The sequence below is a fragment of the Dermochelys coriacea genome, chromosome 26 (genome assembly GCF_009764565.3).
Source record: "Dermochelys coriacea isolate rDerCor1 chromosome 26, rDerCor1.pri.v4, whole genome shotgun sequence".
NCBI classification, from domain to species: Eukaryota; Metazoa; Chordata; order Testudines; family Dermochelyidae; genus Dermochelys; species Dermochelys coriacea.
In genome coordinates this window covers 14,306,631-14,328,860 of record NC_050093.1, presented here as the reverse complement: position 1 = coordinate 14,328,860, position 22,230 = coordinate 14,306,631, and the positions used below count along the sequence as shown (strand labels likewise).

General features: G+C 48.6%; 1 protein-coding gene and 1 long non-coding RNA gene across 4 annotated transcripts in view; one reads left to right on the top strand and one right to left on the bottom strand.

The window, feature by feature from the left end:
* Positions 1–1,262: 1,262 nt before the first annotated feature.
* ASTL (astacin like metalloendopeptidase) overlaps positions 1,263–22,230 on the top strand; it is a 36,603-nt gene continuing 15,635 nt past the window's right edge. For 2 of the 3 annotated variants that reach the window (XM_043502987.1, XM_038385035.2), the window contains exons 1-9: positions 1,263–1,397; positions 6,006–6,116; positions 6,831–6,892; positions 10,423–10,513; positions 11,089–11,206; positions 12,223–12,404; positions 13,088–13,169; positions 13,982–14,121; positions 14,535–21,740. In XM_043502987.1, coding sequence (XP_043358922.1) covers positions 1,340–1,397; positions 6,006–6,116; positions 6,831–6,892; positions 10,423–10,513; positions 11,089–11,206; positions 12,223–12,404; positions 13,088–13,169; positions 13,982–14,121; positions 14,535–21,740 — 8,050 coding nt within the window. In that variant the 5' untranslated portion in view covers positions 1,263–1,339. The remainder of the gene's footprint in view (positions 1,398–6,005; positions 6,117–6,830; positions 6,893–10,422; positions 10,514–11,088; positions 11,207–12,222; positions 12,405–13,087; positions 13,170–13,981; positions 14,122–14,534; positions 21,741–22,230) is intronic. The other variant, XM_043502988.1, reaches the window with a different exon arrangement.
* On the bottom strand, positions 2,591–7,712 carry LOC122457540. Its single transcript, XR_006277104.1, has 2 exons — positions 6,753–7,712; positions 2,591–2,810 (listed from the first exon to the last, which is right to left on the bottom strand). It is a non-coding gene; the product is annotated as an uncharacterized LOC122457540 (long non-coding RNA).

Genomic DNA, 22,230 nt, shown 5'->3' with positions numbered 1-22,230 from the left:
TGTTGTGGTGTGAGTTTGTAGCTCTTCAAGAGCGTTGGTTTGTGCCCCTGCAGTGGGTATGTGAATGTAGCTGCAGTGCACTCGGTTTTGCTTACGTCAGTGTCACTCTGCAGTGTGTTTGCATGCTGATGTGTGTGTGTGTGTGTATGAACAAATGGATGTGAGCTGGCCATGAACAAGTTGGGGGGGCGGGGGGGGAGTGAGGTTCTGGACCAGCCTCCCAAAAGCGGTTGTTGGAGACGGAGCTGGACAAATGTAGGAGTGTGATTGTAGGATGGGTACTTGTGATGGTGGGAGGCAGGGCTCACTTCTGGTTCATGTCTTATGTTCCTAAAAGCTCATGCTATGGGCTTGCAGCCTGCCACTGGCAAAGATCAGGAAGGGAAAAGGGCTTTTTAAATCTCTTTGCTCTGAAGCATCAGGGATGGCCACAGCTGGAGATGGGACACTGGCCTGGGGGGGCCAGGCACGGAGCATTCTTTCTCTCCGGTGCTTGGCTGGGCTGGTTCTTGCTCACGTGGTCAGGAACTCGCTGACTGTCATATGTGGGGCTGGGAAGGAATTTTCTCCCAGGTCAGATTGGCAGGGATCCGGGGGGCGGGTTCACCTTCCTCAGCAGCATGTGAGTGGGGTCACTTGCCAGGATTATCGGGATGAATCTCATTTAATAATTCCTTTCCATCGCAGGGAACTCAGGCACTGGGGCACCTCAGACCCTCCTGTTCTCTGCTTGGGGCACATCATAGTCTAGTCTCCCGTGGGCTATAATGCTTTAAACTAATTTTGGTTGTTGGGTACTGGGTGGGTGCTGGGTAGCCTGTGACAGGCTCGTGGCCAGACTAGATGATCTGGTAGTCCCTTCTGGCCTTTGACTCTATGGTTGTCTCTGCACTGGGACCCCATGAGGTGGGAGGGTCCCAGAGCCTGAGCTCCTGCCCAAACCTGAATGTCTACACCTCAATTTTACAGCCCCGCAGCCCAACCCCCGCCCCACGAGCCCAAGTCAGCTCGCACTGGCCAGCCCTGGGTGTTTCATTGTAGTGTAGATAGACCTTAGATGTATGTGCAATATGTTATAGTGAGTTTGCAGCTATAGGGAAGATATATGCTGCTATCCTGGCAGTGTGTGCGTGCAGCAGTCTCTTATTGTTGTTCTATGGGCTCTATACAATGGGTTAATTGATCATCCCTTAATCAGAGGGTCAGTTCCAGGTGTGCCTCTCACCTGTCCCCTATATAAAGATTCAGGGGCCCAGTGCTCTGAATAGGCTGTGTGCTAGTTGTCTAAGTGTGTGGTGCATCATTGTGGTTGCTGGTCCTTTGGATTTCCTTCTTTGCCATGGGTTTGCCTTTTGGCATTTGGCCTATATTCATAGGTCTTATCTGGGTAGCAGAAGGTAAGGGAAAATTCTGCCTGTTCCATAAAGATGTTGGCTTTTTCCTGTGTCACCATTAACAGCTTCTGTTCTCACTCCATTGAGCATAGCTCTAGGGGAAATGGGAAAGTCCCAGAGTATGTTTGTTTAAGGCTCTGCTTAAGCAGCCCCCCTGAGCTGCAAACTTGTAACTTCACTACACAATGCAATGTTGAGAGCCTCAGTGCTCTCTGCCTCTGTAAATCAGTAATGGACTAGCAAGGAGGGGGTCATCCCTGAGTTTGCTGATTGGCTTGGAGATGCTCTAGTGTCTCTGTGGGTCATAGAGTAAATGTCAGCTGAGAACTCCCATGTTGGTGCTGGGGCTACCTCAAAAGCTGAGTCTAATTGAGCTGGGATCTGCTAGGGAGATGAGCTCACAAGTGGCTTTCTGCTAATGAAGTGGCATCTAGTGATTGGAGTAGAGCTACCCACTTAGGATGATGGGGAAGCTTAATTAGAGAAGCTGCTGAGCTCTACAGTACAGGTCCAGAGAGTTTATGGACACCTGTTTGGGTCTGGCTTTAATTAAGGACTGTCTCTCTCTTCACTCTGGGCTTTGCCTAAAGAGTAAAATGTAAGGGTGGCTTCCTTTGAAAAGAATCACATTGGGTAGCTCATAAGATCTATTTTCTATTAATACTATATTGGAAGTTTTTGTCTTATTAGTGATCTCATCCCCTCCTATTTTTGCAAGCTCTGCTCTATCAATTTTGCTAGGGCTTGGTTAAAGGAAACAACCTAGGTGTTCCTTCTTGAGCCTGGAAGCTGTTAAATGTATCTAGAGTTATGGCTTGTCTAGCTCTCAGCAGGTGATCTCTGTTCAAATGGGTCCATCTACCCTGCTCTAAATGGGAACGCTGAGTAATACTAGCCAGAGAGCAAGGGCTGTACATCAGGGCTTTCTTCTTTTAAAGACTATACAGGTGAAATCCATGGAGGGACTTAAGTATGGCAATGCTGAGTGTCCCTGTGACCTGGGGGCAGCCTAGAGTTTACTTCATTGTCCTAGTGAAAAGCACCTGGAGACACAGAATTCAATCAGGATTTTCAGCAAGGATTGCACAGGGTCAAAATTCCCTCCCTTCCACCACCCCCCAAATTAAGAATTAAGTACCAACTTCATAAAATATGAAAAACACATAAAAATTTTACAACCTGACATGGCTATTTTATAAGCAACATATACTATCTTCTGTTTTGATTTAATTTATGTATAACTGGTCAGTCCCTACAAACACAGTAAGAAGGAACTCTGTTATCAAAAGCTTAGGCTGAGTTCACCTGTGTCTGTTGGTCTTTAATCACTAAACCTATAGATCCTGCTGAGTCAAAAGCAACTGCTTCCCTCTATTTGCTTGTAGAAATTTTCAGCTGGAATCCATGCAGACTCCTCTGGAAATAATCCATTGAATTAATTGGCTGCTAAGCAATTAACCAGCCACTGAGTTAATCATAGATTTTTTTTTTTTTAAAAAAAGCTTGTGTGAAATACAAAATTAATGTCAAAATAAATGACCCTTCCCCATCTCATTTAAATAAGAGGAAAGCTGGTGAATTGTACTAGTTGAGACCATTTAACTAAAACAGTTTGGCTAAAATCAGACCTTTAATGTACACACTTAAAATAAATTGACAGGGGGGAATGGGGAGGGATGGTGCTAAGGCTTTCCTGGTGGAGGGCTAACAATCCCTAGCCTGCTGCAAAGTGCTTCAGAGTTCGGGAAAAGCACCTGCGTCCTGCTGCTGGGCTCGGCTTCTCCCAACCTCCTTCCCATCTCTCCTCCCACCCAATAGATCATGGAGACCTCTCCCTATTAGGCAGGATGTGGGTTACAAGAGTTCCTTGGAAATCAAGGAGCCACATGGATCCCTGAAGCTGAGTCAGGTGCCTAAGCTCCCCATGCAATCTCTGGGGCGAGAGGTGCCTAAGAAGGGGCTCCACAAAGACCAGCCCACTAGGTAGGGAGCTGCCTAAAGCTAGCCAATGAGATGCTGATTACAGAAGTGCATGGGGTGTCTGGTTCTGCATGAGCCACCAATGTGGATCCAGGTGGTTTAGGCCCCTGCTTTGGTCTCCCCCCCCCCCCCCTCCACAGCAGGAGAGATGTGAGGCCCCTATTCACCTTAACTCTTAGCCCAGTGGCTAGAGCGTTCTCCTGGCACATGGGAGACCCAGGTTCAATTCCCCCCCCTTTTTTGCCTGATGGTGGGACAGGGGAGCACCCTCCCAGCTAAGCTGTGGGATGTTCTGCTGTGGGACGTCCCTCAGGGTCTCCTGTTGAATCCCTTCCATTCTGGGAAGTGAGGGTGACTGGAGCAGGAGACTGGGTCTGGGGTCTCCCAAGCTTGGCCTGGGGGTGGAGAGGTGGCTCAGCTTGGCTCGGGGGGGTGGGCTAGCCTCCCTGAAGGGGGGTTCACCCATTGATCATGTAGGATTTGAACAAGGGTCTCCACTTTCCTCCCCATTGGCCAGAATTTGAATGGGGCTGGACCTAGCAAGCAGCCTCTGAGCATGCTGACACATGATGCCTGGCTTGTGAATCGCTCTAAGGTTTAGGTGCCCACATGCCTGGAGGGAGGCAGCTGTGTGTGTGACGTGCCTGAGGCAGGAACGTAAGTGCCGAAGGAGCTGAGGCTCTTAAAGGGTTTGGCAGGAGTTTTGTGGATAGCAGCGGTGCTGAACTTGGGACTGAAGCACCAAGGCTGAGCATTTAGATGCCCAAGTAGCCTTGTGGATCTGGGCCTAAACATCTGTCCCTTGATTAGCTCCCAACTTGCCTCTTGCTAATATGAGTAACTTGCTTATGGCCTTGGTCATGCCGCTTAACCTTGCGGTGTGCCTCCATGTCCCTAATGAGGCTGAAAATGCCTAGCGCTTGGGGCAATGGCAGATCCTAGAGAGGCTCTAGGAAGTGACTGAACATAATGAGGAAGGGGCTTTGACTCTCCTGGTGTAAAATGCCCCACAATTCTCAAGGATTTCCCTCAGATGGTGAAGCCTAAGCTTAGCTACCTTTACAAAGTTCTATATATAAAAGCAGCTGAATAGCTTCATTCTTCAAATTCTGAACCTTATCTCCTGACTCCGCTTGATGTTTCTGAATCTCCTGGGCACTAGTGATATCTAGCTGATCCCTGCTGAGTGGATGTGATGCAAACGAATCCTCACTAAACAGCAGCTAACCAGGGCCACTGAAATAACTCCTTAGTGGTTGAGTGCTGTGCATTGAATGTGTGGGCTCTGGAGCATCTGTCAGGGACAGTTAAAATCCAGGGCTTTTCCAAAGGACTTGGCACATTGCTTTGAGACTGCACCAGCAGCTCCTCCTGTGACCTGTTTCAGAGTAGCAGCCGTATTAGTCTCTCTTCACAAAAAGAAAAGGAGTACTTGTGACACCTTAGACTAACAAATGTATTTGAGCATAAGCTTTCATGAGCTACAGCTCACTTCATTGGATGCATTCTTTGAGTAGCAGCTGTTAGTCTGTATCCACAAAAAACAGGAGTACTTGCAGCATCTTAGACAAACTTATTAGAGCATAAGCTTTCATGGGCTACAGTCCACTTCATTGTTCCATTCTATGCATCCATGTAGTAGATTTATACACGCGCTAGAAGTTGCCATACAAACTGTAAGAGCTCATCTTAATTAGCCTATTATCAGCAGGGGAAAAAAAAACTAGTGTTAATCAAGATGGCCCATTTAGACAGCTCACAAGAAGGTGTGAGGATACTTAACATGGGGAAATAGATCCAATATGTGTAATGGAGTGGCTGGGTCATTACACATATTGAATCTATTTCCCCATGTTAAGTATCCTCACACCTTCTTGTGAACTGTCTAAATGGGCCATCTTGATTAACACTTTTTTTTTTCCCTGCTGATAATAGCTCATCTTAATTAGCCTCTTACTGGAAGTTGCCATACAAACTGTGTGTGTATAAATCTTCTTACTACATGTTCCATTCTATGCATCCAATGAACTGGACTGTAGCCCACAAAAGCTTATGCTCTAATTTGTCTAAGATGCCACAAGTACTCCTGTTCTTGTGACCTGGGCACTCCAGAGGTAAGACCTTTCAAGAGTTGGAATGGAGGCTCCTGGTGTCTAAAGGCAGGCTTGGTAAAAGTGACGACAAGCTGTGAGAACAGCATGCACCTGACAAATCTGGCCTGTACTGCTTCGAGCTGTGTCTGCTGTCTTTCCTGGCTCCTGTGGGGCCCTGCACAGCCCATACTGCTGTGGGAGAGGGAGCTGTATTCTAGTCTAGTTTGTCCTGGGTGCAGCTTGTGCTACCTCAATCTCTATGTGCCCAATTTTGAGACTGCCCTAGTGCCCTGATCCAGGGCTGACTCTGGATGGGTGATCAGCACTCTGAATAGCAGCCCCCTCCATGTGTGTCAAATCAGGCACCCCGGATCACAAGTCACTCCTGAAATGCAGCTGAAGTTGGAGCTCAGTGGGTTAGATACTGCTTGGGGTGGAATAGATGTGAAACTATCTTGATGGCTGTCTGACACCCCACCCCCCCAAGAGGGGGTGAGAGTGAAATCTTCAATAACTTATTTAATCTCCCTCTGTCTAGCTCTCCCTACAGGAGGCCTTGGCAACTCCCTCCAGCTCAGAAATCCTCAACATGCTATTGGTATGGCTGGGAATCCACCTGCTAGTGATGAGATCCTCAACATTAACCAAGGTGGGAAATCCCCTTGTGCTTTGAGGCATTTGAGTCTGCAGATCCCTCTGAAATATGAATGCTAGAAGCTCATGCTTGCTGGGTCCTGTTCTGCCCAGGTGTCCACATCTGTATGACCAGGAATGCCATCTTCACACAAGCTAGTGCATGCAGTATACATGCAGGCATGCTTCCTGCCTCAGCTGGGGCTCTGCTGATGGTGGCTTATCCCAGCAAGTCTCCAGCAGTGTCATATGGGGCCCCCAGAAGCCTGAACTGACCCAGTCCATCTCAGGCTTGGGTTAAGTTGCCCAATTGGTGCACCATGTGCCTCTAACCATCATTCTGAGGTCTAGCAGCTCTTGCTGGGGCACTGCTTTCCACACCAGTCTCTGACCCCTCCAGACTTGGGAGTGGGCAATGGGATGCCTGTGACAAGAGGCCAAAAGCACATCTGACCCAATCCCCCTGTGGGGGCAAGGAGAAGAGTGTTTGGGTGGGGGAGGAGAGTGGTAACTAAGCATGGGCAGTGGACAGCTGTCAAATGATGGCTGGCTGCAAAGCAGCTGGTCTATGCTGACTCCTAACAAACCAGCTGGGTGGAGTTTCCTGGCATCAGGATGCAGGGAATGTTCAGGTTCTGGGCTGGCTGTTCACCTGGTGATGCAAGCAGGTGAGGTACCTTTCCCCCAAGGCATGGGGTGAATCAAATGATGGGGATTCTCCTACTTCCAGAGCTCATTCCTCCAGAAGCACCGGAAAGCAGCTTCCTGCTGGAGGGTGACATCGTCAAGGTGGTGAGTGACCCTCCAGGGGGTGAGGGGTGAATCCATTTGGAGGAAGGGTGATTAACAAGGCAGGGTCATGAGGCCATATCTGTTGGCAGGCCTCTAACCCTGAGCAGGGTGCTGCTAACAGAGTTGGCAGAACTGGATCAAGGATGGGGACCCCCTACTGATGTGCCAAACTGTAGGTCAGTGCATTTGCTACAGCAGCGTTAAAGCAAGATGCACACGCTGCCCTGGGGAGAAGGGAAGCACAGAGGAGTAGTCAGCAGGGGCACAGACAACCCTCTCAACTAGTTTAGTGTCTTGGCTTTCCTTTTAAAATCTCTCTAGCTGTTGCAGTGGCAAAGAACAAACTCAATGGAAAACAAATTCCACTGATGCAGAGATGTTTCTCCCCCTTACCTATTGTTTGCAGAGGGCCTGAACAGCCTCATTTGTTTAATGAGTGCTAAATTGGCTATTGTGTGGTTTAGATGTCAGTATTCATTATTTTCACTTCTCAGCACATGTAAGAAAAGCAATACTTACGCTGGTGGTATTAAGATGTGGATGTCTCTACTGGGCAAGGGGGTGACTGTTCATTTTCCTGCAGGAGGGGTGGGGGGTTGGCTTCCAAAAGTCTGGGCATGGGGACCAACAGGGTCCTCTGAGCCTTGCACTTCCCTGCAGTGGTCCTGTTAGAAGGTTGAATTGACATGAAATTATATCAAATTATGAAGGAGGAATATAAAATACAAGGATGTAGGGACAAAATTAGGAAGACCAAGGTGACTGACAAGCTAGAGGCATAATCTTAACAAGACCATTCTACAAATTCATTAGAAACAAGAGGGAGACCAGACAGGGTGGTAGGTGGACAATAACAGAAAATGCTGCAGTGGCCAAAGTGTTAAATGCCTCTTCACCAAAAAAATTAGCAGTAATTGGATGACTAATATGGTAAACATCAGTGTAAATGAGGTAGGATCTGAGCCTAACATAGGAGAACAAGTTAAGAATTACTGAGGTCAGATCTACATTGCCAGAGTTGTACTGATATAGGTCTGTATTCAGGGGTGTGAAATCCCCCCTGGAGACAAGGGGATGTTTATGGGAGCAGCTCTCCCATCAGCATAGTAGCATCTTCAATGAGGTGGTGCAGCTGCATCAGTGCAGCTGTGCTCCTGGACATGAAGACAAGCCCCAAAACAAGTTGGATGTCTTGCATCCTAGAATACTTAAAGAACTGGCTGAAGAGATGAATCATTAACAATTATCTGAACTCAAGGAGGATGGAGAGATCCCATAGGACTAAAGGGCAAATATAGGGCCTTCCTATAAAAGGGGAATAAGGACAACCCAGGGGATTGTAGACCAGTCAGTTTAACTTGAGGACCCAGAAAGACAATGGAGCAAATAACCAGCAAGCACCTAGAAGAAAATAAAGTGATAAGTAAGTCAGCATGGATTTATCCAGAACACAGTCCTGTCAAAGAAGGACTTTAGGTAAATTTGACAGGGTAAGAAGCCTTGTGAATAGGGATGAAGCAGTAATCAGCTATAGCTTGACTTTAGTAAGGCTTTTGATATGGTCTTACGTGGCCTTCCCATAAACTAAAGAAACATAGCCTAGATGAACCTACCATTAGGCAGGTGCACAACGGGTTGGACAAGTGTACTCAATGCTTCAGAGTCAGCTGGAAGGGCCCATTGAGTGGAATTCTGAAGGGATCTGTCCTGGGATTATTAAAAGATTGATTAGAATTGAATGATTTGGATAATGCCATGGAGAGTACACTTAAAATTTGTGGCGGATACCATACTGAGGGGTTGCAAGCACTTTGTCAAGATCATTTTGAATTCTAATCCTGTCCTCCAAACTGGAGAAATGGCTTGAAAGAAATAGGATGAATTGCAACAAGGACAAATGCAATATGACACTTAAGAAGGAATGAGTTGCCCCAAATACAAAATGGCAGAAAAGGCTCAGCATTATAGTGGATCATCAGTGTTTGGTGGTTTGCTGCCTTTTGCAACAATATTGCATCATTCTGGGATTTATTGGCAGGATTGTTGTAAGCGGGACACAAGAAGCAGCTTTCCACTTTCCACAGCATGGATAAGTAGGGCCCTACCAAATTCATGGTTTGTTTTGGTTAGTTTCAGGCATAGGATTTTAAAAACTGTAAATTTCACAATTTCTATTGGAATCTAAAATTTCAGTGTTGTAATTGTAGGGATTCTGACCAAAAAAGGAATTGTAGGGTGGCCACAAAGTTATTGGCAGGAGTGGGGTTGCAGTATTGCTACCCTTACTTCTGTGCTGCCACTGACAGGGTGCTGCCTTCAGAGCCGGGCACCCGGCCAACAGCTGTCGTTCTCCAGTTGCCCAACTCTGAAGGCAGCACAGAAGTAAGGGTGGCAATACCATGACCCTCCTAAAATAACCTTGCAAATCCCTGCAACTCCATTTTGGATCAGGACCCTGAATTTGAGAAACACTGGTCTCCTCTCCTGTGAAATCTGTGTAGTATAGGCTAAGAGCACACAACAGACTTCATGGGGGGGGGGGGGGAACAGATTTCTGTCTGACATGTTTGACGGAGCCCTACTGATAAGGCCTCAGCTGCAGTATTATGTTCAGTACTAGGCACTCCACTCCAGGAAAGATGTGGACAAATTGGAGAATGTCCCCAGAAGAGCAACAAAAATGAATAAAGATCTAGAACACATGGGTTTTAGTCTATAGAAGTCTGAGGTGAGATAGGCCTCAATTACATGAAGGGTTCTTATAAAGAGTAGGCTGATTGCTCTCCTTAACACTGAGGATGGGACAAGGGGCTTAAATTGTAGCAAGGGCAACTTAGGTTAGACATTAGGGACAAACTTACTAACTGTGAGTAGTTTACATAGGGAGGTTGTGGAATCTGTCCATCAGCGGTTTTTAAGAACAGTTATACAAACGCCTGTCATAGGTGGTCTAGATAGTACTTGAGTGGGGACTAGACTGGATGACCTATTGAGGTCCCTTACAACCCTACATCTGACTTCAGGGCTTATCAGTACTTCTCAAGCCAAGCAGAGGGCTTGCTCAAACATCTCCCATCAGATTCTGTCTGGAGCAGTGCTCGGCTCCAAGGACCTGATGAAAGCCACACCTGATTCATGTGAGCTGCAGCCATATGAGCTGCAATGGGGGGTGTGTGTATGTGATGGGACTAAAACACAATAACCACTTCTACATTGAGAGCCCCCCTCTATTGCTGCTATGTTCACATTGTGAAGACATGAGATTGCTGCTCCTTATGGTTCACTCCATGTCTTTTTTTCCCTCTGTTCCCAGTATGTGCCGCTTGCAGCGCAGCTAGTACAGTTAAATTGTATTGTGGCAGCCACTGACTAATCTTGACTGGCTGGTAATAGGTGTTCAGGGAGGAACATAGGAGGGTCACACTCAAACTTGGCAGGTTCCTCTAGTCTCGGTGGGGCTAATGGTTGAAGAGTCCAAGCCTATGGACACCTGCCCACCAAACCAGCTTGTTTCTCTTCTCCTGCTCCAGAGTCCTTTCAGAGTGTTTTCATCTGCAAGCCCAAAATGGCCAAAGAGAAGAGGAACTGTCCAAATTCCCTACATCATCTCCTACAAATATGGTAGGTGATGTCTAGTGCTCAGAAGCCCTTTCCTGGAGGGCAGGTTCCAGGACTGGAGTGACCAGCACTAGATAGAGACCAACAGGAGAATCCCTGGAGTGCAGAAAGGTGCCTATAACAAGTAACAGCTGGCCTTTGGCACTACAGTCCTGAAAGCCCAGAACAAAGTAACCTCCTTGCCTATCTGGCTGTAGTTTCTCTCCCATCCAGCAGTAGGAACACTGACTCGCTGCTGCCTGGCCCTCTATGGAAGGGGTTTCACTAGGGACTAATCACTAACTTATCAGACTTCCTACACCAGTTCAGAGATGGTTTGTGTCACTAGTTCCAGAGAGCTCCTGTCCCTCCAGGAACCCTGAGTGTCCCACTAGCCACAAAGCTGAATCCTGGAAATGGCCACCTGGTGTTGACCCACTTGTCTATGTGGCATTACGCTGCCCCTGTCACCTGACTGGAGTAGCTCCAGCTACTAGGGGGGAAGCTAGTAGGGCTGGAGCTCCATGGCTCAGATGGGATGTGGTGATGCAGATGAGTCCTCTAGGTGACATGACACTGAAGCACCTCTTCTCCCCCAGACAAGCCTAGTGTGAAGATCATCAAAGAAGCATTTGCAGACTTCGCAAAGTTCACATGCGTCAAGTTTGTTCCATACTCGTACCAGAGAGATTTTGTCTCCATCATGCCGATGTCTGGGTTAGTACTGAACCTGAGCAGGTGACTTGTTAACTGCCTGTGAGGTGACCCCCACACTAGCTTCCTGCTCACTCACTCCAGGCTTTACCTTGTGGTTGTCCCAGGCTGCCTAAGCAAACTCCTCTCTGGCTGGTATTCATCAACTCCTCATCTGAAGTTTGATTTTCCCCTCCAGTAAAATTCCTGAAGCAAGCCCCAGCTCCTCCTAAGAAGCTGGGGAGCAGCACAGAACTCTGCTAGGTCTCTCCAGCCAAGAGAGACTCATTGGTGAAGTACTAAAACCCCTGCTAGTCAGCAGCAAGAACTTCACCTGGGCCCTTTAGCACCCAAACATGAGCTCCTCCTACTTCTACAAATCCTCTGGAGGGGGCCATGATGCTCCTAGCCAGTGTAACATCCCTCTTCTCCCAGGTGAGAGAGAACAGCCCATCCAACAGGCTGGAAGCATTCACATTCAGCAGGGCTTGAACAGGGGACCCCTGCAGTCCTAGGAACTCAAGTCTAATCTCTTCTCCCCAGCACAGGAGCCCTCAGCAGTCTGTTTCTGCTCATGTGACCTCCCAAGCTCTTGGGTGAAGAGCTTGCCAGCCACATGACAGCAGGCTGGCAACCCCAGCAGGTACCATGGATGGGGTGGAGGTGGCTGTCTGCTCTGAGTTGGGTCTGCAAAATTCCTACTGAGCTGAATGGAAAAGATGTCAGATGGGGCAACGTCTCCAATGCCAAGACAGTCTCTAGCTTGACACTGCCCTTTCTGGCTTGTAGAGATGCTAGGAGCTCTCAAACTGGACCTGCCTGAAGTCCAGAGTGGGAACTGAGGGCCAGATTTACACTGGTTTAACCAAATCAGTGCAGTTCCTGATGAGTGTGGAAGCTCCATGGATGGGCTGAGTTCAGCCCTTGGTTGCAAGACTGTAAACTACACCTTTCCTGCCTTAGTCATGTTGCAGGGGCTGCTCTGCTTGGCAGGGTGGCCCCCTCCCCTTCCCTGAACATCTGTCTCTGGTTCACACTAGGTGCTTCTCCAGCGTTGGACGCACTGGTGGAATGCAGGTGGTCTCCCTAGCACCTGCTTGCCTCAGAAGGGGGAAAGGGGTGACTCTGCACGAACTCATGCATGTGGTGGGTTTCTGGCATGAGCACTCCAGGGCTGACCGGGACAAGTACATTAGCATCTCCTGGAATGAAATCTTGACTGGTAAGTCCCCTGTCCCCTCTGCTGCCCAAGTATCACTATTCCAGATGAGCTCCTCTGAAAGCAACCAGTGACTTGGAGAAAGATACTGCAGAAGTTGGAAGTAGCCTGTCTCCACTCTACCTCCATAGCTGATCAAATGTATTCCTTTGGGGAAAACAGGGAGTCCCCTTCTCACCCCACTGCTAACACAGCCCAAGCTCCCGCTGCTGGACACCTGGGATCTCCAGTGCAGGATGGTGCTATTGCATGTAGAAATAAACTCCAGTTTCATCTGGGTGGGAGTACATGTATTTCCAGGTTTTGGAATCTTTGTTCTGCACATCAGCAGGAGATGCTGGACTTTAGAGCCCCTTTCATTAAGAACCAAAGCCACTTAGATTTGCAGGGGAGGGGGAGATGCTTATTCTAACAGACCAGGAGGGATTATCTAGATGGAGATACCAAGCAGTCAGTGTGTAGTTTAAAAAAAAAAATGCATGTAATGCCAATATAACTGCATCCCACTGCTCTCTTCCATGAGGGACCAGAAGAGCTGCCATGGGAAGGGCATCACTTTTGCACTGTACAAGTGCTGCTGTACAGAGGGTTCTGCAAATCCCAGTCAATTCTCCATGAGGTTGGGGTCTTCGGCTGTTGGAGTAGAACTGTTAGAGTAGAACTGTTACACTCCTCTTGCCTTACAGGCTTTGAAATTAACTTCATGAAATCCTGGAATAGCAACATGTTGGTGAATTATGACTATTCCTCAGTCATGCACTATGGCAGGTAAGCACCATACAAGCACTAAACGGAGTCAGGCCAGTGGCAGTGCTCCCGAGGCTGCCAGCTTGTTCTCCAGAACTTCAGTTCTCAGTTAGCCCTCAAGGATGCAAATAGAAATCACTCTTAAATGTGGAAAAGAGGACTTGTGGCACCTTATGCTCAAATTTTGTTAGTCTAAGCTTTCATGAGCTACAGCTCACTTCATCGCATGTATCCGATGAAGTGAGCTGTAGCTCACAAAAGCTTATGCTAAAATAAATTTTAGTCTCTAAGGTGCTACAAGTCCTTTTTTTGTAGAATACAGACTTTCACAGCTGCTACTCTGAAACCTGACTTAAATGTGGAAGGACTATAAACCAATAAGTGGTGCCTGCCCAAGTCTGCGGAGAGCCCAAAATAGTTGAGGGGCAAACTGCCCCACTCATCTGAGATGTTGACTCGGGTGCCCAATGACTCGCACTGCTAGTTATTTCACTGCTATCAAAGCATACAAGTCAGTCATGTTCTCTCAGCTGCAAGTGGCATGTCACATCAGCGTCATGAATGGGTGGTGCTTGGGAGGGAGCTGCCTCTCAATCCGAGACAGGAATAGTGCATCCTTCAAGAACAAAAGGAGAATGAGTCTATGTAGATGCTTCTAACCACCAGACAGGATAGGGAAGCTTCTAACAGCCTCTCCAGTTACCTTGCCTGATATTCTGAAGCTACTGTTCACCACTACACTAATGTAGGACACACACACAGCTTGGGAGATCTCTGCTTCTCAGTGTATTCCTTGGCCTCCTGACAAATTATTCCTCACTTCTTAATTCTAGGTATGCCTTTAGTATGACAGGCTTGCCCACCATCGTACCACTCTCAGATCCTTCTGTTGCTCTTGGACAGAGGTGGAATCTGAGCAGTTCGGACATTGCCAGAGTCAACAAACTCTACAAATGTTCTCTGACTGAACCAGGTAGGGAGGAGCTGGGTGCCTTCTGTGCAGTGCTTAACCAAAAGGTCTTCCCCTGGGGGAGGGGTATAGTGCATTGGGGGCTGTAATGCTTCAAAGCACTTGGGCACAAACCTTTTGTAAGAGCCTGGGGAGTAGGTTCTCGCCTGTGGGAACAGCTGGGTTTGGGGAGGTGCCCTGAAGGGGCAAGAGGTGGTGCAGGAACAGGGCCCACATCAAAATGGGGATATGGATTAGGGTGGCTAATTCTCTACAGAACAGATACTGCATCACAAGCCCCTCCTATAGAACTAGTAACATGCACTTGGCATTAGAGTATACTGCAGCCATCCTTGGCATGTTGCATAGCTTAACATGACCCAGTTGAGACAATGCAGGTACATGAATGGATCTCTGCTCCAAACTTCTCTTTCCAGAAAGCTCAACGGAAAGTACCAGCCAAGAGACTATAACGGACTTCCTCTCGAATGAGCTGGAACCTTGCCCAACAGAAGGGGAAAACAAAGTATCCACCCCCTCTCCCACTGCAGGAGCCTCCTCTCCAGGAACCAAACCCCCTGAAACAGTCCAATCTGCAAGGAGGCCCTCTAGACAAATGACAAGTGCACCCAGAGCAGGGACAGAAGAGCTCATGGGCAGAACTGCAATGGATGGTGAAGGCCTAGGTGTCTCACTGGCTGAACGCCCTATAATGGAGTTGGAGACATTTGAACCTACAAGGCTGTCTACTCATGGCATGACTTATCTGGAGACTACTGGGAAGTCCCCTCCACCTCACATGGAAATGGGGACTCTAGGTGCTGAGAGGAAAACTCCGATTCCTACAGAGGAAACTTCACTCCTGGGAACAGAATCCATTAAAGAGCCCAACTTTACTACAGTAACAGCCCCTCCTCTAGGACTTGCTTGGCTCTCTGAAGTGACAAATCACCATGGGAAGGCAGCAGAGGGACTAGGTACTACTAAAATTCCTACAGATGCTCTTTCAGGGCTTGAATTCCCAGAACTGGTATCTCCTGCTACAGTAGCCCCTGTGGAGACCAGGGGCACCAGGCTAAGTGATATGAGAATGGCAGAGACTAAAAGCATCCAAGGAACAGAACTGGCCTATCACTCTACCTATATGGCACAGAAGGGGCCCTCTCCAGCAACTGAAGTTGGAGTGGTGACCTTGTCTTCAAACCAAACACCGTCTCTGGAGATTCAAACTGAGTTGGCCACAGCAGAGATCACTAGCCCCTCAGAGGAGAGTTTAGGGACCTATACAGCAGTATCTTTATCTCTGGGACCAATCCCCCCTGAGCAAGTAAGTGTCACAGAAACCTCACATCCAACCAGCACTGAGAAATGGACCACTAACCTAGCCAGACTGCTGAGTGCCAAATCCATAACCACCAGGACCAGATCTGCCCCAAGTTGGGAGACTCCATCTGTAGAAACAGAGACTCTCACTGTGAGGTATGCTACAGAGGAGACATCTCTGCGACCCCCTGTACAGAACTGGACCAGCAGCCCAACTAAGCAGGGAAACTGGCCTGCAAGCAGCCAGGCATACAGCCCAGGGAGTCATGAGCAAAGCACCCTTGCCATTCCTACCAGTGGCATTACAGAGATTGAGCCCACAGAAGAGATGCAACTTACATCATTAAGTACCTCCTTTGAGATGGTTCAGAACCACACTATCCACCCAGTGGAAATAGGCATGCAGGGGGCCACAACTAGGCAGAAAAAAGGTACAGTCTTGTCTTCATCAGGAATTGAAACCTCCTATCTAGCACCTCCTACAAAAGCTACCACCTCCATGGAGACCCAAACTGAGCTGGGATTTGTAGAAGCCACAAAAATCAAAGCCAGCTACCCAGATGGCTCTCCTAGCTTAACAGAAGGGACTTACATTCCAGTGACCAAAGTGAAAGATGCTAAGTGTGCTACAGAAGCAGAGACCCTTCCAGTGGACTGGGGCTCCCAAGCCTCTGAACCAGCTGAGATTGGCATGCAAGCAACTAAAACCAACTACAGAGATAAAGAGAGGGTGCACATTAATACATTATTTCCTGTTGGAGGAACATCACCCACAGCAATTGGACCCACACACACAACACCCTCTCTAGGGGCTTCTGAAAACCCAATAACAAACCTACCCAATGCACAACCTGCAGAATCCACAAGAAGTGAGACTAGAAACCAAGCAATCTTCTTCACCAGAAGATCACCTGAGATGGGGGTACAAGAAGCCAGTAACATTCCTCCAAACAGAAGGAGAGGACTAACATATACACCTGCTTCTGTGTTAACATCCTCCACAGCAACTGAACTTGGATTCATGGAACATCCTACAAGGGAAGCATCAGGCCTGGAAACTCCAGTGGCTCAAGTCAGCAGACCAAGTGAGATGGTAACTACAGGAGTTTCACCTGCTTGGACAGAAGCTAAAGACCAATTTAGCTCTTCTGGAACAAGGGAGGCAACTTTCATTCCAATGAGCAGAGCTACAGAAAAGCTGTATTCTACCCAGATTAACAAGTCTCCAGAGTCTGCCAGCCTACCTGAAGTGGAGATAAAGGAACACAGTGTCAGTTACAGGATGGAGGTAGGACTAGTCACACTTACCCCTCCACAGTCAAGACCAAGGACTGCACTGGTGCCATCTATAGAAATGCCTAAGCTGACAGTTCCTGAGAAATTGACCCCTGTCCATACTGAACCCACAACTAACCAAGCCCAAACAGGTATAAAAAATACCAGTCCTTCCTTGATTGGTGAAGGTGAGATGCCTTCCTTACAAATGGAGCCCACCAAAACAGCATATCCTACAGAGGGACCTTCACAGCTGCAGGCTTCACCACAGACTTTTGGCTCAATTGAACAAAGACTCAAAACTTCAAGTAAGCAACAAATGCATGCAGCTGTGAGTTCTGGGGAAAGCCTGACACCCCTGGAAGGGATTCCTACAGCTTCCATGTCTGCATGTGAGCTGTGCCATTCTACAAAAGCTCTATCCACTCAAGCTTCTGAGACCCCTACGTGGAGATCAGAGGAGGCTAAAGGAAAAACCTTCCCTCTCCCCATGGGAACAACACTGCCTGCAGAAAACAAAAGCTACATGAACACTTTTGCCATGGAATTTTCAGAGAGTCCTGCAACTGAGCTACAAACTACAGAAGCATCATTAGCTCAACCACATCACTCTATCCACGTAGAAGGAACAAGCTTTCACATGGCCAACCCATCAGAAGCTGTGAACACTCCACAGCTGGCCACTTCTGAGACACCAACCACTCACTCCATTCTCCCCTGGGAACCCGTAGACCAAGTAGAGTATAGAAAGCAAATGACTTGGTTCCCAAAGACAAGCCCACTGAATGCAGAGCATTCAACTAAAAGAACCTCTTTGGAGGATACTGCTGAGTCAGGGCTTGTGGAAACTACTGGCACTGGAATGGAAGCTGAAGAACATGGTTCTCCAGGAGAGAGAACCTCCCCTGCACTGAGTGAAGCCCCAGAAGTAACATTCCCTCCAGAGACTTCAACAACCAACTCGGCTGAAATGGGTATTCAGGAAGCAATAAGCACCCCTAGAAAGAGAAGCAGATGGGTCAGTCACACAGCTCACTCCGTAGAGAGAATTTCACTGGCTGCAACTGAACCAACATATGTAATGGTCCCTCAGGAACCTGGCAACCCAACAATCAGCCCAGACTATCATGCCACAGAAGCAATTGGCACTGAACCTGGAAACCAGTTGAGATTGTCCATATCCAGCAGCAGAACTGAGATGGGAGCCCAAGGATTCAGAGGTGAGCCCAAGAAGGAAGGAAGATCCATCCCTACAGTCCCTTCTGCAGGAAGAATAAAGTCCCGAGAAGTGGCGCCATCTCTCAAGAGCAAAGTCGTGCTCCTTCAGGAAAGTAGGCTCAGGAAAAGCCTGTTCCCCTGGAAACAAACCCAGCCATTTTTGGGAATGAAGTCTACTGAATCAGTGAAAACCACAGAAGAATCTCCACTCCTTACTGAGATCTGGCAGCTGCACCAAGCACAGACAGGTACCAATGCTCCTGCTATGCTGTCTCTAAGAACAGAGCAGGCCACAGGGGCTCATCCTGCTAGGGAGGAGACCTCTCTTCCCCCTCCACAACTGACTCCTGCCTCCCCTAAGTCAAACAAGCTTATAAGCTACAGAGCAACACCTGCCACAAGCCTCTCTGGAGAGGAGGCTGCACCAAGTATCTTGGCTGTCAAGAGAGCTCCCTCAACAAGAACTACCAATAGCAGCCCCCAACCTCTAGAAGAGAGCAGGACAAGCCACCCAGTTGAAAGGGGAGTACAGGAGGCTGAAAGCCATAGAAAGAAAGGTAGCGAGAACAGTCATGCTCTTGCCAGAGAGTGTTTGCCTGCAGGAACTGAACTGTCTTGTAAAATGGTGCTGGCTGCAAAAGCAACAGGGGATGAAGGGATGGGGATAGCAACACACATGCAAGGAACAGAAGGTAAAGTGCAGCATGCTGCCCCTGCAACAGAGGGGATGCTACCTGTGGACACTGAAACAACAGAAGGCTTGGCCACCTTTTCAGAGGTACTTGGGACTCAAACCACTAATGCTGTTGAGGTGGGTATAATAGAAGCCCCAAGCAGCCCCAGAAAAGGGGGCAGAGGAGAAATGTCTAGGCTGACTCCCACTGGAATGCCAGCAGCAGCAGTTAAGAGACATGTGGAACCTTCAAAAGTAATGACTGCCACAGGGCATCTTGAGACCCAAACCATCAGCTGCACAGAGTTGGCAACAATGATGATCCCATTCAGCCAAAGGAAAAGTTGTTTGACAACAGAAGAAACTAACTCGCCAATGCCTGAAGTGGTGTATGGACCATTCCTGGAGGCTCTGACCAAACCCACTACCCAAGCTGTGCTGGGGCTGCAAGGAGTCCAGAAGAGCCCTAGAAAGCAGGGTAGGGTGTCCATTTCTGCAGAGGGAACTAAAGCCACACATGTAATGCCCTCACTGGGGCCTTGGGTGTCTCTAGAAACAAATCCAAGCTCTGGGACAGCAAATACTACAAGCATGGGTGCTAGTCTCCACAATACCTCACCTGTTCTCAGCATATCAACTGAGATGAATGGGCAAGAAGCCACAAGCAGCCATGGACCGAGAAAGGGAGGTCACCCCTATGCTGCCACTCCTGCTGGCACGTGGCCTGTAACAAGGGAGTCAGAACACAGAGGGCATCCCACCAAAGGAACCCTTGTTCAGAAGACCCAATCCAACAGTCCACATAGGGAAGGCGCTACAGAAACCACATCAACTCAGGCCAGAGCCCCAAACCTCTCTAACACTGAAGAGGGAACTCCCATTGCAGACACAGCTACTGAAGTCATGCGTTCCACCAGGGTGATGCTGCTGCTGGAGGCTCCTGAAAATAAGGCTGCTAGCCTAAGAGAGGTGGCAATAAAGGAAGAAACTAGCAGTCACAGAGAGGAAGGTGGCCTGTCTACTACCCAGTCTCTGCCTTCAGGCACCCTAAGCACTGAAACTGCTGAGCAAGTGCAGTCTACACAAGCAAATGAGCAGATGCTTTCTGAGAACTGGCCCACCAGTCACCCTGAACAGGGGACAGGCAAACCCACAACTAACACAACCCAAACAGGTGGAGAAAATACCCATTTACCCTCAAGGGGTGGGGGGCCTTCCCTAGAAGCAGTGACCCACTGGTTTGATCTTGCAGAGGGCACCTCACAGGGGCAGGCTTCACCACACCAAACTTTCAGCCCAACTGAACTTCAAATAGAAACTCTAAGCAGCCAAGAAACACCTGCCATGATCCTCCACAGGGAAGAATATGGCCAAAACCCTATGTCCCCAGAAGGGACACAACCCACAAAAACGGAAGCTTTAGAACTACTAGGGCTTTTTACAAAGACTGTATCCATGCAGTCTCCTGAGACCCCAACACAGAGACTAGAGGTCAGTGTCTTCGACAGAAAGAGAGGGCATGGAAAACCCTCTCCTCTCTCCATAGAAACAACACTGTCTGCAGAAAATGAGACTTACATGGCATCTTCTCCCAAGATAGCACTTGGTATGGAAGCTCTGACAGGTCAAACTGAGCTGGGAACTGCAGAAGTTTCACTAGCCCAGCTGCTTAGCTCTTCTACACCTGCAGAGGGAACTAGCTTTCCTGGGGCTGAAGCAACAGAAGCTGGGAATAAAGTTCCCAGCAACGGTACAGAAACTCAAACCATACGCCCAGGTGAGACCAGGGAACTAATGCCAATGGCAAAGACTCCATCTGCAGGAACTGAAGCCACAGGACAGTCTTATTCCACCACAGTGAAGGCTGCTGAGACCCTTAGCAGCCCAAGTGAGAGGAGGGGGTACACAGCCACAGGTAGCTATAGAAAGAAAAATGGAGAACAAGCCTATACGCTTCCAATAGGAGAATGGGTATCTTCTGCAGGAAGTGACATAACTCATGCCAGTCCTCTTGTGTGGCATCCCTACTACCAAACTTCACTGGTTTCCACAGTGCCTGTGAAGACTCCATTTGAGTCTGGAGCTCCATCTCCTCTAGGAGGAATTCCACCTGGAGAAGTGGAACCTACATATATTGGATCTTCCCTTGAGACCCAAACTGCAAGCCCACCAGCAGGGGGTAATGGTGGGAAATATGTCTCCATCAGCAGAGAGATTATAACACCAGTGGGTCACAGGGATCTGGGAAATGAAATCTCTGCCCTAGAACAGCACTCCAGTCTATCTGAGAAATGGGCTTTCAACACCACCAAACTGGCCAATGGTGAACTGCCAACCCTACAAGCACAGGTTCACAGAGAGAACACTACCACCAGATCTGCAGCAGGAGTGATGCCAACCCCAGGCACTAAAGAAGCACATAGCATAAAAGCGATTCAATTGAAACAGGCTTTTCAAAAGGACCCCAGTGACCTGTTTTCAGTGGACCCAGAGCTCCTACACCTTGTTGGCAAGAGGTCCTTGCCAGATGCAGAGGAAAGCCCAGCCCCACCCCATGACAGCAATCCAGACCTCAAAGTGATTACTCTGACCCATGGACACCAAAAAATGCAGAGTCCCCTGCTTTCAAACACTCTAGAAAAACTAAGGGCAAAGGTTCTAGAAGCATTCCAAAAGCAGCATGCCCTGTTACCAGAGTTTCAAGTGTCCCCTGTCACTGGATTATATCCAGCTGCAAAAGAGATCAGGAGTGTTCCTTGGTGGCTTGAGACTCGTACCTCTGATTCCACTCCTGACCGTAAGCATGGGCTCCTCAAACCTAGAGAGCTTCTCTTCACAGGCAGGAAAAAAGCAACTAGCCAGACTCCATTCCTGCTTTCTGCCAAAGCCGTGCAGGCACCAGCACCCCCTGCCGTGGACCAACCTACTGCAGCTCCTCCGCAGTCTGGCTCTGGTAAACGTGCACACCACAGCCTATCAGCTCAAAGGGCTACAGTGCAGCCTGGCTGGCAGTTCTGTGATTTTGAGAAGGACTTGTGTAGCTGGCAGCAGAGTGATACTGATGACTTTGACTGGATACTTGCTGGGGAGAGACCTTCTGCTAGATCAGAGATTGGCAACCTCTCTGAAGAAATCCATTATTCTCCCTCCAGGGGTAAGTTCTGCTCTCTCTTGGCAGGTCTCTGAGCAGTGGGGTGGGAGTAACTCTGTGCTGTGGGATCTAGGAGTGACATGGTTAACCAGTCCTTGTGGAGAGCAGGCCAGGTACCACATCAAGACATGAAGCCTTTATTAGCAAAGTCATGGAGCCTAATACCAGGGGGGTCTGCATTGGGACAGATGGTGTCTGCTGGCCTGGCAGCCACCCCTTCTGTTGACTCTTGCCTGTTCAAGAGGAAAGGAGCCGTGGCAGATTAGGCATGTTGCCCTCTGTCCAGCACTGCTTGGCTGATTGATCACAGGGAAAGCTCCTATTGCCAGGGAAAGGTCCCTCTTGTATGAGGGCTGGAAGTGGCCAGCCTTGCACCTGGCTATAGGAGGACCAAAGTAGCTGGTAGTAGTCAAACAACTCAGGCATAGTCTCACCCCAGACTTAGCAGGTGTGTGTGTGGTGTGTTGCACAAGAGGTGGAAGCTGAGCAATGG